The sequence below is a fragment of the Phodopus roborovskii genome, unplaced genomic scaffold (genome assembly GCF_943737965.1).
Source record: "Phodopus roborovskii unplaced genomic scaffold, PHOROB, whole genome shotgun sequence".
Taxonomy (NCBI): Eukaryota; Metazoa; Chordata; class Mammalia; order Rodentia; family Cricetidae; genus Phodopus; species Phodopus roborovskii.
Genome location: NW_026126541.1, coordinates 16,393,134 through 16,409,720, shown reverse-complemented (window position 1 = coordinate 16,409,720; position 16,587 = coordinate 16,393,134). Strand labels below are relative to the sequence as shown.

The window sequence follows — 16,587 nt, the reverse complement described above, 5'->3', positions numbered from 1 at the left end:
TCAATAAAATAAAAACAAGCACAGCACAGTGATTACCCAGTAATCTCAGGCTGGAAGGAGATCATAAATTGAGAACAGCTTGGGCAACATAGTGAGAGGAAGGGAAGGGAATGGGAGGGAAGGGCAGAGGAGAGATGGGAGGGTGATCGAGCACCCACTTCACACTTCATATGTTGATAACCCTGGGCTTGATTCCCAGGACCACAAACACATAGAGGAGCTTTTAAGCACAAAAACCATGGGTTGATATACTTCAGTAAATAAGAACAGTTAGTCAGAAGCAGAACTACAGATGCTAAGATGTATGGTTAGTACATTTAGAGACTTTCCTAGAACTATGGACTTTGATGGATTAGGTCTTTGTTTTTGTTTTGGCATGTGGTACTGTCTACTTGCTGAGTTTTAGGGCCTGGACGGTACTTCCATCATGGAGTCAGTTTTGCTAAGGTCTGGAGCCCTGTTACATACTGAGCCATGACTTCAGACCTGGGGTTTTTGAAACAGTCTTTTTATGTAGTTAAGGCTGGCCTTGAACTCACTGTGTAGCTCAGGCTGATCTCAAATTAATGATCCTCCTGCCTTAGCCTCCTGAGTATGGGAATTCCCTGTGTCTGTCTGTGCTTATGTGTATGATGTATTCTCTCTAGTTTGGTTGTCTGCTTTTCCAGTCCAAAAGATATTATGGTATGAGTTGGGTGGGGAAGAGAGAGGCGAGAAGATGATGGACAGCAATAAGGGAAGATTACAACTGTACAGAGGGGGCATAGGCCCTGCTGGAGCCTGGAGCCATTCAAAGCATAGTCTTATGAGGCTTACACTGCATAATTCTGTGGACATAGTTGTTTTTGGTTTTGTACCTAGGAAGAAGCTAAAAAGAAGAAAAAGAAGTCTGGGAACACAAAAGACTTTCCCAAATCCTGGCTGGTGAAGTCCCTCTTCAAAACCTTCTATATAGTGATCCTGAAATCATTTATATTGAAATTAATACACGATATCCTTCTGTTTCTGAGCCCTCAGCTACTGAAGTGAGTTCCCAGGACTGGCTGTGCTTTCTAGACCTTCTTTGCTACCCTCTCCTGACCTTCATATAAGTAGGCAAGAGTGTTCAGGAGAGTAACTAACTTCATCTCTTCATAGGCAGCAACTTTCTTAGGATGCTCATGATGGGGCTTTGTGATCTGCCATTGTATAGAATAAACAACCAACTAGAAAGCCCTTGCCTTATCTGGGTTTGAGCTTGCATGGTCTAAAATGATTGGGCCAAATCCCATTCCCTATGACAGGGCTGAAACATGACAGTGGCAGGTGTGTGTGTGTGTGTGTGTGTGTGTGTGTGTGTGTGTGTGTGTGTGTGTAAGAGAGGGGGAGGATAGATATTCCTCTAAAGATCTTTTTTCACTTTTTTGGAGTCTCTCTAAGTTGCCTAGGCTGACTGACATTAAATTCTTGGTTCTTCTCCCTTGGCCCCTGAGTACTGGGATTGCATGTTTTAGGGTTTCTATTATTTTGATGAAATGCCATGACCAAAAGCAAATTGGGGAGGAAAGGCTTATTTGGCTCACACTTCCACATCATACTCCATCAGTGAAGGAAGTTGAGGCAAAAATTCAAACAGGGCAGAGATGATGAGCCAGATGCTGATGCAAAGGCCATCAAGGTGCATCTTACTGGCATGCTCCTCATGGCTTGCTCATCCTGCTTTCCTATAGAATCCAGGACCACCTGCCCAGGGATGGAACCACCCACAATGGGCTTGGATCTCCCCCATCAATCCTAATTAAGAAAAGTTGCCAGCCAGGTGTGGTACATGCCTTTAATCCCAGCAGTTGGGAGGCAGATGCAGGACAATCTCTGTGAGTTTGAGACCAACCAAGTCTACAAAGTGAGTTCCAGGACAGCCATGGCTATTACACAGAAAAACTCTGTCTTGAAAAACAAGAAAAAAAAAAGGAAGGAAGGAAGGGAAGGAGGGAAGAAGGAAGAAAGGAAGGGAGGGAAGGAAGAGAGGGAGGGAGGGAGGGAGGGAGGGAGGAAGGAAGGAAGGAAGGAAGGAAGGAAGGAAGGAAGGAAAGAAAAATTTCCTCAGGCCAGCCTATAGCCTGATCTTATGGAGGTCTTTTCTTAATTGAGGTTCCCTCCTGTCAGGTGACTTTAGCTTGTATCAGGGACAACTTTTGTTGTTTAACTCCAGTGCAAGAGTGAGGCTTTGGCTGTACACAAGGAGAAGAAGGAGCCCTAGGGGACCTAATGAGTGAGTATCACTTAATTTGGTTTTGTTCCTGCAGATTTCTCATTGCCTTTGTGAGCGATCCTAACACATATGTATGGGTTGGATATGTCTCTGCAATCCTGATATTTGCTGTGACTCTCATCCAGTCTTTCTGCCTTCAGTATTATTTTCAATTGTGCTTTATGTTGGGAATGAAAGTACGGACAACTGTCTTGGCTTCTGTATATAAGAAGGTAAGTGATTATGTCAAATATAGCCAAAAAGAAAGAAAGAAAAGAAAAAAATTGAACCAAAGAAAAAACAATAAATATGAACATTTACTCCAAGATTGAGGAAAATTTGATAGAAATGAAAATTGATGTCAACCCTTAATTTTGATTAGTTATTAGGTTCCCCTAAATCCTTCTTTGGAAATTAAAAAAATGAAGTGTTTGTGATACTGAGCATCCTTGGGACAGGCTAGCAAGCTGCCCAGGGTCTGCTGTTCAGCCCTGAAGGCTTAGACTCCCGTTCTCCTTGTGTTTCTTGACAACAAGGAAAGCCTCAGGAAATACGGCAAAGCCAGAGAAGGCGCTGAGGGTCACATTCTTACAACTATCAACATTTAATTTTAGAAATATTTTTGTTTTATTTTATACTGTGTGCTTACAGACATTTGTGAGCCTCCATATGGATGGTGGGCACTGAATCTGAGTCCTTTGGAAGAGCAGCTGTGCTGTGCTCTAACCACTGAGCCATCTCTCCAACTCTGACCATCAGCACTTAATTCAAATACTTATTAGCAAGAGTTCAAAGACCTGACATATCTGTCCCAAGTCATAATCTTACCAGTGGGATTAGAACACTGTGTGAGTCACAGCCTCATCGCACTAGAATGCATTTTCCCCAGACGCGTCTTTCTCTGGTTCTTTCTCCTCTTTGTGTTTATTGTTTTGTTTTGGGGTGCTGATGGTCAAACTTGGGGCTTTCTGTTTCCTACACAAATGTGCTGCCACTGAGCTACACCCCCAGCCTAGCAATTCCTTTTTCTGTCTTTAGCACCTACCAAACCTCCCTTTTTAATTTCAACTATATTATCTCATTACTGAGCTCTGTAGGTTTGGGGGTGTTCTATTTGCTAGAGATGAGTTTGCTCACCTTTCCTCTGATACATGGTTTAATTTTAAAATTATATTTATTTGTGTGCATGTATGTGTGCAGATGTGTGTGTATGCAGATGTGTGTATGTAAGTGTGTGTGTGTGTATGTGTGTGTTTATAGGTATGTGTATAGATATGTGTATGTGTGTAGGTATATGTATGTGAGAGAACAATTTGCAGGAGTTGGTTCTCCTCCCATTATGTGGGCTCTGATGACCAAACCCAGGCTGACAGGCTTGATGGCAAGTGATTTTATCTCTCTGGACCTGATATCAATCCATTAGAGCAACCAGGACAGTTCTTCAGGATAGGCTCACTACTTTTATTTAATTCTAATTTGTTACAAGTTGACACTAAAGCCAACCATATCACACACACTGTAGTTCAAGACTACCTAGAACTTAGTATACATACCCAGTCTGGCTATGAACTTCCAGCAATCCTCCTGCCTCAGGTTCCTGAGTGCTGAGATTACAGATGTAAGCTACTTTTCCTAGTTCTGTAAGGCACAGTAAGGCACAGTGGTGTGAATATTAGTCTCTGGATCTCCTTAACAAAGTGGAAAGTCTGTATTGCAAGATTCAGGTATGTAGAGCTTGCCTGTGAAGAGTAGAAAAAACATGTGTGACCTTTGAAGCTTTCCTCTCCATTCTAAAAATCTGTATTCTCCTTGTTAATGCTTGCATTCTGTAAGACTGACTGAATATAAGTTAGCTAACTCAAAAGCCTACAAAGGGGCTGGTGAGATGGCTCAGCCAGGAAAGATGCATGCCACCAAGCTGATGACTGTGGGACACTCCCCTCCCTCTCCCTCTTTCCCCTCCCCCCCTCTCTCTCTCACACACACACACACAATAAATAAAACACAAAATGTTTGAAGAGTCAACAATGCTGACTTACTCCTTCTCTCCTTCCATCTTTAATTTCTTCATTTTCTCCCACTCTCCAGTATTGAATTGCCTATGATACAATAGTGAAATGGGTAAATGTAGACCTTGTCCTCACAGTTTACATCTGATAAATAAATAGAAAAATAAAATAACTGTGGTTCTTTATAATTAAAGTAAAGAAAGTGTTAACTACAGAATGTTATAGGGTACAAAAAAGAGGTAACTCTCGTAAATGTGGGTAATCATTTCAAAAGTTGCACTTAAATTGATACCAAAGGATAGATAGGAATTTTCTGGGCAAAGAAGTATGTAAGTGGGTGGGGTTTAATGAAGGTGAAAAGAGAGACAAGTGGTCAAAAATGAGCTAACTCTGTGTGTTAAGGTTTGAATGAAGAGCTGTGGTCCCATTGAGAAGTTATATCCTCATGGGGCCCATTCTTCTATTGTCTTCTCATTTCCTGGGCTCCTCTTCTGCTCCTCACTGTCTTCTGTCTTATCTTCTGACCCCAATCATAATCTTTATCTTTAGGCACTGAGCCTTTCTAACTTGGCCAGAAAGCAGTACACCATCGGAGAAACGGTGAACTTGATGTCTGTAGATGCCCAGAAGCTAGTGGAAGTGGTCAACTACATGCACTTGGTGTGGTCAAGTGTTTTACAGATTGCCTTATCCATCTTCTTCCTGTGGAGAGAGTTGGGACCTTCAGTCTTAGCAGGTGTTGGGGTTATGATTCTCCTAATCCCAGTTAACGCACTGCTGGCTACCAAGAACAGGAAGATCCAGGTAAAAGAATCATCACCGTGTGCGTGTTCCTTTTGAACATATGAGCTCTGACCAACGCTACTAACTCTTACAGGGACCTGGGTAGGAAAAGCTTCTGGGAGACTTCTTACATCCCAGATGTACTTAGCTCTTTCTGTCTCCTGTGTGGTCTCTGAGCACTCAGTATATAGGTTTCCCCCTGGTTCTGCTGAATTTTCTCCAGAAGTGTTTTTTTTGTTTTTTTTGTTTGTTTGTTTTTTTAATCTTGCTACTCCACCGTAGTAAAATAAACCAAGGACACATAGCAGCTACACGATTACTCCCACCTTTCAGCTCATGTCCTGACAGTCACCCTTTTGTTACTAGGTGGTAATCCTCCAAGCAAACAGTCCTTAGTTCTGCCAGGAATCCCAGTAGTGATGGTCTCCCTAGCATATGTGATCTATTGATTCACTTGTTTTTGTATTCATTTAGTAGCAAATGTTGTCTTAAGTCTCTTTATTGCATGCCTTACCAAGAGCACAGCAACGAATCAGACAGGGATCCTACTCTCATGATATTGTATTCTGCTTCCAGGGTGGAGAGATAGACAACAAAGAAAACCAAACAGTTCATGATGAGTACTTCACAGAGAACTGAGTGTAAAATGATAGTGGGTGGGTGGATGCTTTCGGTTAGGAGGTCAAAGGAGTCCCCGGTGAGGTGGGGATCTAAACCCAAGCTCTGAGGGCAGGAGCCTTGGGAACAGCAGGGGGAGAATGGCCTGAGGTCAGAGTACAGTCAGGCAAGGGCTACAGGAGGCCCGGTAGGAACAAGCTTGGCATCTTCCAGGCTCAGAAAGACTTCGGGGTCAGAAGAAGCAAAGTGGGATCAGGAAGAGATGGAGAGAAATAATGCCATCACTGGACACCTCAGATTCTGATAGAATGGCGGCTACATCTTCAGCGAGGGCCCACCATGAGCAGCAGCCTGGACCTTTCCTCACAGAAGTACATTTTGGTTTTGTCTTCCTTTCTCTTGGCAGGTCCAAAATATGAAGTATAAAGACAAGCGGTTAAAAATCATGAATGAGATTCTCAATGGAATTAAGGTAAAGAAAAGCAAAAGGTTACGCAGAGGAAATTCACCATATGTACTGTCAGAAACAGTGACTGATTCGGCTGCTGAGTGGCATATGACCCCTGATTCCTTTACCCACAAGTCTCCAGTTGCCTCTTCAAGCCCTGACCCTTCCAGATACTCTTGAACCTTGATTTCTATTTATTTACATTCCACTACAGAAATGTTTTAAAATAAATTTGAATTTATATAATTTTATAAATAACAAATTTTGATGACCCTTACCCCCCCATGTACACTCCACTCCCCTCTCTACTCCCCCCATGTGAGAGAGAGAGAGAGAGAGAGAGAGAGAGAGAGAGAGAGAGAGAGAGAGAGAGAGAGAGAGAGTGTGTGTGTGTGTGTGTGCAGATGCTCATGGAGGCCAGAGGTGTCAGGTGTCAGACCCATTGAAACTGTTCCTGTTTTTTCAAGCTCAGATATTCTGTCACCTCCTTGATGGTGGGATGACTAATTCACCTTAATTTGCTCAGCAATTTCCAAGCTTTAAGTTCTGTGTCTTGGCAAATTTATTTGGACAGGCAATCTTGGACAGTTTGATTAAAAAAAAATTAGGTGACACATGCATGTTTAATGCTTTATACTTAGCAAGTTATCAATAAATACATGCTACCTCTTTATAATCTAGACCTCCAGCCCCATATTTTGTGTAACTTATCCTAAAATAAGGCTGGACCATATGTACCTGATGCTCTTTCAGGAAACAATGTGGATTTTGCTGTTCTCTGACCCCTTAGATACTGAAATACTTTGCCTGGGAACCTTCATTCAGAGACCAAGTCTATGGCCTTCGGAAGAAAGAACTCAAGAATTTGCTGATATATGGCCAGCTGCAGACTCTGATGATATTCCTCTTACAGTTAACTCCAATCCTGGTGAGTAGTAGAGGAGTATGGACTGAGGTTATATCTGAACAGAAGTCTGTTCCTAATAGCTTCCAAGCATCTCTAGACTTGATCCCTAGATTCAGGGAATTTATTCACCTTCCCCAAACTTGTAGAGCTGCAACTCTAGTCCTCCCCTTTATGTACTGCTGGGTGATCTGGTGGCCAGCAGTGAGGTTTCAGAAGGTTCATCGTGAATGAGGTCTCCTCGTCTTCATGTGGGAATCAATGCAGATGTGCCAAAAGGGAAAGGGGTCCAAGCTCTGACCTTAGCAACCCATTATTGACTTTGTTACCTCGGGAAAGATATGTCTTCCTCTACTAGGATCAATTTTCTCATGGGTAATGTGAAGAGGCTGGGATAATCCCCAACGTCCCTTCAACTCTGATAAACAGTGCTCCTAAAACTTCACACAAAGGCGTTTGGACCATTTTAGTAGTGGGTTTCTCATGGCCTTGTTCTTCCTAGGTGTCTGTGATCACCTTTTCTGTTTACGTCCTGGTGGACAGCAACAATATTTTGGATGCAGAGAAGGCTTTCACCTCCATCACCCTCTTCAACGTCCTTCGATTTCCTCTCACCATGCTTCCCATGGTGACCTCCTCAATACTCCAGGTATAAGAGCTCTACTGCTACCTGATTAATTGCCTTAAAGTGCAGACTCCCAGCCTGCTGGATCTCATGTCTAGCGCCTGCCGGTAACTGTTAAATTAAAAGTTCATCTGGTTTCTGGAGACCAATGGATTGATCTTAATAAAATCGTAAGCTCTCTGAGCCCCAGTTTAGAATGTCTCCACAGGGAGACAGTCTTACAAAGGCATTTAGTGAGACTATTATGCTTAGGCCTGATCAGAGCCATTTTCCCAGATTAGCTTCTCTCTGGTTTCTCCAAAGATCTTAAGATATTGACATAATATTAGGTAAATATGGCACAAAAGAAAAGAACCTACGTAGTGATGAGTTTGGGAGCCTCAAGCTGACTTCAGTAAACCTTACATGGGCCTGAGGCAATGTCTTATGTTCTGAAAGCTGAACATAGTCACCATGGACTGGACCTTAAGAGTAAGTTCAAAGGGCAGATGGGATACTCCTGACAGGACTACAATATTGAGGTATGGAGCTGACCTGCATTCTTTTGAGAGGTACCGGTTCAGACACCTCTGTCCATAAGAAGGAGAAGGCCTCTGTCTTAGAGGCAATAAAGAAAGGATAGCAAGGAAACAGCCCTCTCTTTTTAGGTATAGTTTATTTCAAACACAGCAAAAGTAAGATCAGTAAAGGTGCTCACTCCCTTCATCTCCTTTCCACATGTTCACAGCAAACCAAAAGAGGGTCTAGCGATGTCATAACATGGGCTGTAGGACATCCTGTTTGTGAGATGTTGGTCCATGAAGCAGCTGGATGAACAGTTAAGGTTCCATACTTCATCAGAGGCTGGATGTCTGTGAGAAACGATCTCATGCCAGCTCTCCTAGAAGACAGGGAGGCAATGAAAAAAATCCACGTGGGTGCTCTTTGAAGACCTCCCAAGTCCTCATATTCTAGCAGTTTCAGAGTGCTCGGCAGGTGCTTAGACCAGCTGACTTTAACCTTTGGCGGTTCCTCTATAGAGGCTACTGTAGAAGACCAGTTACAACACTGGATAGATGAGCCATGAAGACATAGACTCAATCAAATAGGGCAAGACTGTCCAGTCACTAGAAGTAGGTAGAAGTTAGGGTTCTGTCGTAGAAGAAAGTGGTAAACAGTTTCTGGAAATAAGAGCAAAGTTTGGAGATAAACAGCTGGAGTTGAAAACGGTCTCTGAAAGCTGGAATGCTGTCTTTAGAAACTTCTGTCTAGTGTGGGGTGTCTTGCAGGGCTGGGGTATGTTGAGATGGCTTGTAGGGTTAGGGTATGGTGGGAGGCTTGCAGGGCTGAGGTATGGCAGGATGGCTGGCAGGGCTGAGGTGCGGTGGGATAGCTCGTGGGACTGAAGTATGCCTGAGTCTGTAGTAGTAGTCAAGAGGTTCCCATTGTAGCAAAGTCATGGCTAATAACAAAGTGAAAATCATTTCCCTGCTTGTGTCTTGTTACTGAATTCTCTCCTCCCCCTTGTTTTATTTCTGTAAGGCCAACTCTTTTTTATGCTTTTATTTATCCTTTGATGATAATTTCATAAATATGATGAGAATTTCATAAATAGATTTTGAGTATATTCTTTCCCCTCTCTCCAACTCCTTCCAGATTTCCTCCCATTTCCCTACCCACCCAACTTCATGTTCTTCAAGTTTCTCTTTAAAAAAACAAAAACAAACAAAAAGTAAAAATCCAAACAACAACAACAAATTTGGGGCAGTGGTGGCCCATGCCTTTAGTCCCAGCATTTAGGATGCAAAGGCAGATCTGAGTTCAAGGCCAGGCTGGTCTACACAGTGAATTCCACGACAGCCAGCACTACACAGAGAAACTCTATCTTAAAAACCAAACCAAACAAACAAAAATTATGGAGTCCAGTTTGAGTGGGCTGTGTTACTGAATGCTTTGTTCTTAGAATCTCTTGTGCCCTTCTGTAGGCCAGTGTTTCTATAGAGCGGATAGAGAAATACCTGGGAGGAGATGACCTGGACACATCTGCCATTCGCCATGTCTGCAATTTTGGTAAACAAATCTGGAAATTGTTTCCACAATTTATTCATAGTGCTGACACCAGACTATTGGTAGGCAGGAACTTAACCACAGCAACTAATTTAAAGGAAGAGCTAGGGAATCCATCTTAAATTGATTAGACTTGTCTAACAAGTAATGCAAGCTGTGTTCACACCTAAAGAAAAGTGCTTAGCCAGATTGCTAAGCAAAACATAGTTAGCAGTTCTGAGATAAGCAGGGGGTCCTGCCAGCAACCCAGAAAACAGAAGACAGGCTGGAGTGGGGGTTGGGAAGGTAGCTGGGGTGAAAGAATTGGAAGGCATCTATAATCCAAACTGGGGAGGCTTAAATAAGAAAGTAGAGCTCACACAGAGGACCAGGGGCATGGGGTGACGAGGTGGGGGGTAGTGAGGGGTCAGGGCATCTAGCGATCCAAGGAATCTGAGATCCCAAGTTTAGGTCCCAACAGGCAGGCCATTTCATTCTCATCCTGGGAACTTTCATTATCTCCTGCTGATACAAGCTCAGCGCCTAACAGAGGTGTAGAAGAGTCAGAGACACGCACAGACCGAGGAGAGGGTGCCGGCCACATGAGGACCGACATGTAACTAAGAGAAGGCTTTTTCTCCCCGTCCCAATAGATAAAGCTGTGCAGTTTTCAGAGGCCTCTTTTACTTGGGACCGGGACATGGACGCAACAATCCGAGAGTGAGTTTGTCCCCTTGCTTTCCAGCTTTCTTAGAGCCCTCTGGACCTACCTTGTTTTCGGAAGGATCTGAGCAGTGGAACACCAGAAAAGACCATATGTTGTATTCACTTGGGACCTGGTTTAGGCTACACCCTGGAGGGATGAGCTGGGAGTGAAGGTCCTGAGTCCCATGGTTATATTTTCTATCTGCTTCCATGCTGCGAGCCTTTGTCTGTTGAGTTGAAAATGTTCCCCCAGGTAGGTGGAGAAAGTGCAGGTCCTGAACTTCAGGGTCTAACTCTTCTCCCCAGACTAGATGATGGGAACTACTGCTATAGATTTCAGTGCTGCATACTGCAGTACACACTGGCAATCTCAGCACCAGGAGGTTTGGGCAAGAAGATCGAGAGTTTGAGACCAGTCTGGGCTATCTGGCAAGGCTCTGTCTCAAAAAGAAAAAGCTATTGTAGAGTACTGTTGAGTGAGGGCACCGCTGCGTGTAGGGTGCCAGTTAAGCCCTCCCTGTTTTGGACTCCAAATCCTCTGTTCACTCGGGCTATGGATACCTTCCAATTCAGAACCCGTGTTTTCTTCCACCCCCAAGCAAAGAGGCCCTGACTCCCCACCCGTCTCTCCCATTCCTATAGCCTTGGAATGCACTCTGGGGTCAGCACCAGTATGTAGCAGTTCCTGATGTTCCAAGTGCTTTAGGAACTCAAATAGTCAAGCTGGCACCAAGAGTTCTTTGGATTCTAGCCCAGTGTAGAGCCCTCCCCATTCAGAGAAATCAGAACCTTCAGGGTTAGTTAGGTAAGGGAATTTGCTTTCAGCAAGTATCACTCATAGAATAAAGAAATCTGAGAAACATTAAGTAACAAGTTTAGTTTAGAAGCGAAGTCCAACTCTTAGTCCGTAGGAAGTGACCTTTTAAAATTGCCCAACACAGCAGCATCAGAGATGAGACCTGAGCCAAATCAGGTGTCTAGGCTCCTGAGAGGGTGTTGTTCAGCCATTGGTCCTAAGAGAACCCTCGCCCCAGGAGAACTCTTACTGTTGCAAAGGCACCTTTGATGGTGAGTGGTTTAAGGAGTTTGACGACTAGAATTTATTTCTCTGTATCTTTGAACTTAGCAAGAATAAAGAAACATTTTGGGGTCTCATATATCCATGGCAAAACTTCTAGTCTTGAGAGAGAAATGACCCCAAAACAGGTTTCTTGTGGAAGCAAGAGAAGCGACTTGAACTACTACCCCCACCCACTCATTTCCTTCCAAATCATTTCTCTCTTTCAGTGTGAATCTGGACATAGAGCCAGGTCAGTTGGTGGCTGTGGTGGGCACCGTAGGCTCTGGGAAATCCTCTTTGATAGCAGCTATGCTGGGAGAAATGGAGCATGTCCATGGGCACATCACTATCCAGGTAAGTGTAGTGGAGACTTCTGACCCCAAATGTGGCCCTAGTCTCCTTTTCTCATTTGGGATAGTCCACGAGTACATGAGGTCCTAGAGACATCTGGCGTAATCATGGACTGTAGATTCTCTGCCTCTCCCCAGTCTTGTACAATCAGACTCTGGGCGTAGAATCTAAGAATCTGAAGTTTTAATGAACTGTCCATGTGATTCCTATATGCATAGCAAGGTACTGAAACTGACGTCCAGCTGTCTTCCTTAACAGTACAGATGTTTCTGTGGTAAATATATGTATGTGTCTGGAACACCACACCCCAGCTGCAAAATTGTGTAATAAAAGTAAAAGGAGCTAGGAGAAAGTTTGTAGGAGTGGAGAGATGGCTCAGTGGCTAAGAGCACCAGCGACTCTTTTGGGGGACTGTGTATGGTTCCCAGCACCCACAGGGCAGCTCACAATGGTCTGTAACTCCAGTTCCAGGGGATCCAATATTCTATTCTGGCTCTCTGGACAAAAACCATATATGTGGTATACATACACAGATGTAGGCAAAACACTTAAACACATAAAATAAATCTTTAAACAACAACAACAACTTAACTTTATGATCAGAGTACTGACAATAAACAATAATAAGATCAGTAATGGGTATAAAACCAACACTGGCATTTGTAGATAACATAATTACTCTTGAGCCATCATCATCCTCTGTCCCCAGTGATGGGAACTAAATCTTTTACAGACCAGCCAGATGCTCCACCTCTTTGTATTCCAACTGTCCCCTCCCCCGCTCCACGTGTGTGTATGTGTGTACTCCCGCTCCCCCGCTGTGTATGTGTGTACTTATGTTACAGTGTGCGTGTCAAGGTCAGAAGATAACCTCAGGTGTCTCTGTTGTTTACTACTATGCATGCCAGGTTAGCTGGCCCACAAGCCTCCAGAAGGGACTCTACTGTCTCTGCCTCCCAGTTCCCCTCAGGAGCACTGATATCACAGAATCATACTATGGTGTCCAGCTATACATGGGCCTTTGGGATTAACCATCTCCACCATCCCCTTTTCTTGTTTTTTAGTGTGAGATAGGCTGAGGGTTACTGCCTCAGCCCCTGAGTACCTTGTGTTACAATGCCCAGCTCACCTCCTTCTATAAGAGCTAGATCTCTAAATACATTTCCTCAAATACAAATATTAAGTGTGGTTTATTGGTTTATTTGTTTGAGACCAGAGGAAAGTGATTTCATGACATTTTCACCAACACTCTGATTTTCTCCTCTGAGTTAAACTGGCAGGAAATTATAAGTAATTTTGAATCATTAAACCTGCCTATTTGGACCACAAAGGATTTTTTGGCCTCTTCTGAGGCTTTCTCTTCAATTGTGAGAAAGTTTGTGTCTGATTGCTTTACATGGATCTGCTTGGAAACATTTCTTCTTCCACAGTACAGTGAGATTACTCCCTTATTTATCAATCTCCATTGAACCAATATACATTTTTTAAATGTATACAGAGACAACTACAGATTTAACTTTGTCTCCTAATTCATTTTGGGACACTTTTTATTGTTAACTCACAACTCAGTTATTTCTCAAACGCAGGGACTGCTTAGTCTCTCTTTCTTTGATGTGTTAATTTTGGCCACTTGGGTTTTTCTTCCTAGGGTGTCATCTGGGACATTTGAAAGTGTTAGCATTTTATTAGTTCTAATCAAGTCATTGGATTTGACTAAAACCCTGTTCTTAGCAGCACGCACATTCCTGGTTTTCAGAATCAAGGGAAGAAGATGATGGGATAAAAAGATGTGCAGGGAAGAGAATGGTTAGATGGTAAAACACTGGGCCTTACCTCCTGGTCCACACATTAATAAGTACCAGATGCTGAGGGAGCCTGATGTTCAGCTCTTCAAACCTAAGCTCTACTTGTTCCTTGCCGCTCTTGGCTCCAGCCTCCATTTCTGTAAGTGTGACTGTCACATGGTTTGATCCTTTCCCATCTAGGGCACTACTGCCTATGTCCCTCAGCAGTCCTGGATTCAGAATGGGACCATCAAAGACAACATTCTTTTCGGATCAGAATTCAATGAAAAGAAATACCAGAAAGTTCTTGAAGCTTGTGCTCTCCTCCCAGACTTGGAAATATTGCCTGGAGGAGACATGGCTGAGATTGGAGAGAAGGTACTTGGGCAAGGAACCTTGAAGAATACAGAAATAACAGTAGGAAAACAGTGACGATTGTAGTGAAAAACTGTGTTGGTAAATCATGATAGTCACAAACACACAAGACATGTTTGTATGACTGCATGCTTTATATAAATAATTCCATTTTTTTTGAATTTATTTTTTTTTTTTGAGTCATGATCTATGTGGCCTTGACTGACCTGGAGCTTGCTATATACTTCAGGCTAACCTCAGACTCACAGAGATCCACCTGTCTCTGCTACCTAAGTCCTAGGATTAAAAGCGTGCACCACCAGAACCAGCCTCCAATGTTTTAAACTTTGTACCTAAAAGCAAATACAAGAATTGATAATCTGAATCAAAGGTAATAAGGCAAAGGAACCAAGAGGCTAAATTTATTATAATGATCCAGAGTTGACTTGTGCCATTAAATGTCTTTAATAAAAATGTATGTATTTTAGCCAGGTGTGATGGCGCATGCCTTTAATCTCAGTACCTGGGAGGCAGGGGCAGGTAAATCTCAGAGTTTGGAGCCAGCCTGGCCCGTACAGTGAGTTCTAGACAGCTGGGGCCACACAGAAAAACCCTGTCTAGAAAAACAACAACAATAAAATATTTATTTAAAAAAATGAAAAAATTGATTTGAGTAACTGTTATATCCATTAGATAGATATAGCAGTAGTTAGAAAATTTTGATTACTACATGTTTAAAATATTTTTATCCCTTTTTTTCCTTTAAAAAAATGAACATAATCATTCTCTGGGGGCAAAAATCTTGAGACACTAGGAGATGAGTGAAAATACAGCTCTAGGACTAGAGTTCCTTTAAGTCAGGGTCCATTGATTGAGCAACTAATAAGGGACAGAGACTGCATTTGAGTTAGCTCTCCCTTCTCAGAGTGGAAAGTGTCAAAAGTATTCAATCAGTAAGCTGCACGGTAGAGAACAGTTAAGTTGGGCATGACTAATTATTTGGGCTAACATTATTTGTTTGAATAGAAAGGACTGGTTTGTATGAAGAAACATGACATTTGAAAGCCCTTAACACCTTACTGAGGCCAGTGTCTTTTTTTCCCCCTCATTATCAAATTGTGCAAGCGGGGACTAGGACATGTTGCTTAATAGAAACTATGTTCTTCTTCAGGGTATAAATCTCAGTGGCGGTCAGAAGCAGCGAGTCAGCCTGGCGAGAGCTACCTATCAAGACTCAGACATCTATATTCTAGATGACCCTCTATCAGCTGTGGATGCCCATGTAGGGAAACACATTTTCAATAAGGTCATAGGCCCCAACGGCCTGTTGAGTGGCAAGGTAAGAAGTTCAGTGATGAAGGCAGGAGGGGAGGGCTTGGGGGCATTGTCATGCACAATTCTCAGAACAGTATTGTCCCAAAGAAGCTTTTCTTATTAATCTTCTTCCTGTCAGACTGGTCTCATTAAAGTATGCCCTTGAAGGCTCCCATCATGAAGTCATGGCCTATACTGAAAGTGGCTAATTAGAGGTTTACTCTGTTGCTCTGATACTGAGTCTCTTAAGATATATATATCCTTCTGTTGATAAGAGCATTTTCCTTAGCAACAGGCAGGGATATGCTAATTATATTCAGCTTGTTTCCTTCAAGATTTTTTGAATGCTGCTAGCTAGAAGATGGCAGAGTTGATAGAGTTGATGGGACAACCTGCTGTTCTTTTGAGGCCCTTTGCCTCAATAGGTCTGCAGAGATTCATTCTTCCTCCTCCTCTTAGCATTGCCTTCTGTCCTTAGGACTTTCTTGATTCCATTCATTCATGAACTGACATCTATTCTATGGCAAGTTTGTTAAAAAAAAAAAAAAAAAAAAAAAGTGCTTTAATGCTAGTTGGCACAAACTACATTGAGAACCTCGGAGGAATAACCAGGGAGCTTGTGAAAGGAACCAGGTTTGCTCTTAGAGGAGACATAGGGATGAGTGTCCCCTAGATATCTCAGTTAGGAAGACTCTATATGCTGTTGGACTGTGATGCAGAGGGCAAATGCAGTGGTTATCTCTCAGAAGCCCATTACAACCCCATATACTGTAATTCAGCTTCACTGTTGGTTGATCAGTCTTTCTGTATGTGGAGTTCCTGTGTCAGTAACTGTCTTCATTTAGGGTACCTATTGCTATGAAGAGACATCATGACCACAACAACTCTTATAAAGGAAAACATTTAATTAGGTTGGCTCACTTAGAGTTCAAAGGCTCAGTCCCTTATCATCATCATGGGACCTGGCAGTGTGCAGGCAGACATGGTGCTAGAGAAGTAGCTGAGGGTCCTACATCTTGCAGGCAACAGGAAATGGTCCTTGTATCACACTGAGCAAACCCTAAGCATATATGAGATCTCAAAGCCCACATTCACAGTAACACACTTTCTGCAACAAGACCACACCTACTCCAACAAAGCCACACCTTCCAAGAGTGCCACTCCCTTTGGAGGCCGTTTTCTTTCAAACCATAGTAATCAATATAGGAATACAAGGTGTATCGAGCTTCTAATGCCAAGAAGGCCTGTATAAAAATAATGTTTCTTATCGCACAGTATCCCTAACATACTGAAAGATCTGGGCAGTTCTTTTTTTATACAGTTGATTAGCTGGTAAGTGACAGTCTAGTAAGTTAAAAGAGACAATTAACCAGTTAT

General features: G+C 42.8%; 1 protein-coding gene across 1 annotated transcript in view; it reads left to right on the top strand.

The window, feature by feature from the left end:
* Abcc2 (ATP binding cassette subfamily C member 2) overlaps positions 1–16,587 on the top strand; it is a 50,753-nt gene that overhangs the window by 12,675 nt on the left and 21,491 nt on the right. Inside the window, exons 8-18 of the mRNA XM_051200035.1 lie at positions 862–1,025; positions 2,286–2,463; positions 4,789–5,043; positions 6,047–6,112; positions 6,879–7,016; positions 7,495–7,641; positions 9,582–9,666; positions 10,296–10,362; positions 11,635–11,761; positions 13,744–13,920; positions 15,068–15,235. Coding sequence (XP_051055992.1) covers positions 862–1,025; positions 2,286–2,463; positions 4,789–5,043; positions 6,047–6,112; positions 6,879–7,016; positions 7,495–7,641; positions 9,582–9,666; positions 10,296–10,362; positions 11,635–11,761; positions 13,744–13,920; positions 15,068–15,235 — 1,572 coding nt within the window. The remainder of the gene's footprint in view (positions 1–861; positions 1,026–2,285; positions 2,464–4,788; positions 5,044–6,046; positions 6,113–6,878; positions 7,017–7,494; positions 7,642–9,581; positions 9,667–10,295; positions 10,363–11,634; positions 11,762–13,743; positions 13,921–15,067; positions 15,236–16,587) is intronic.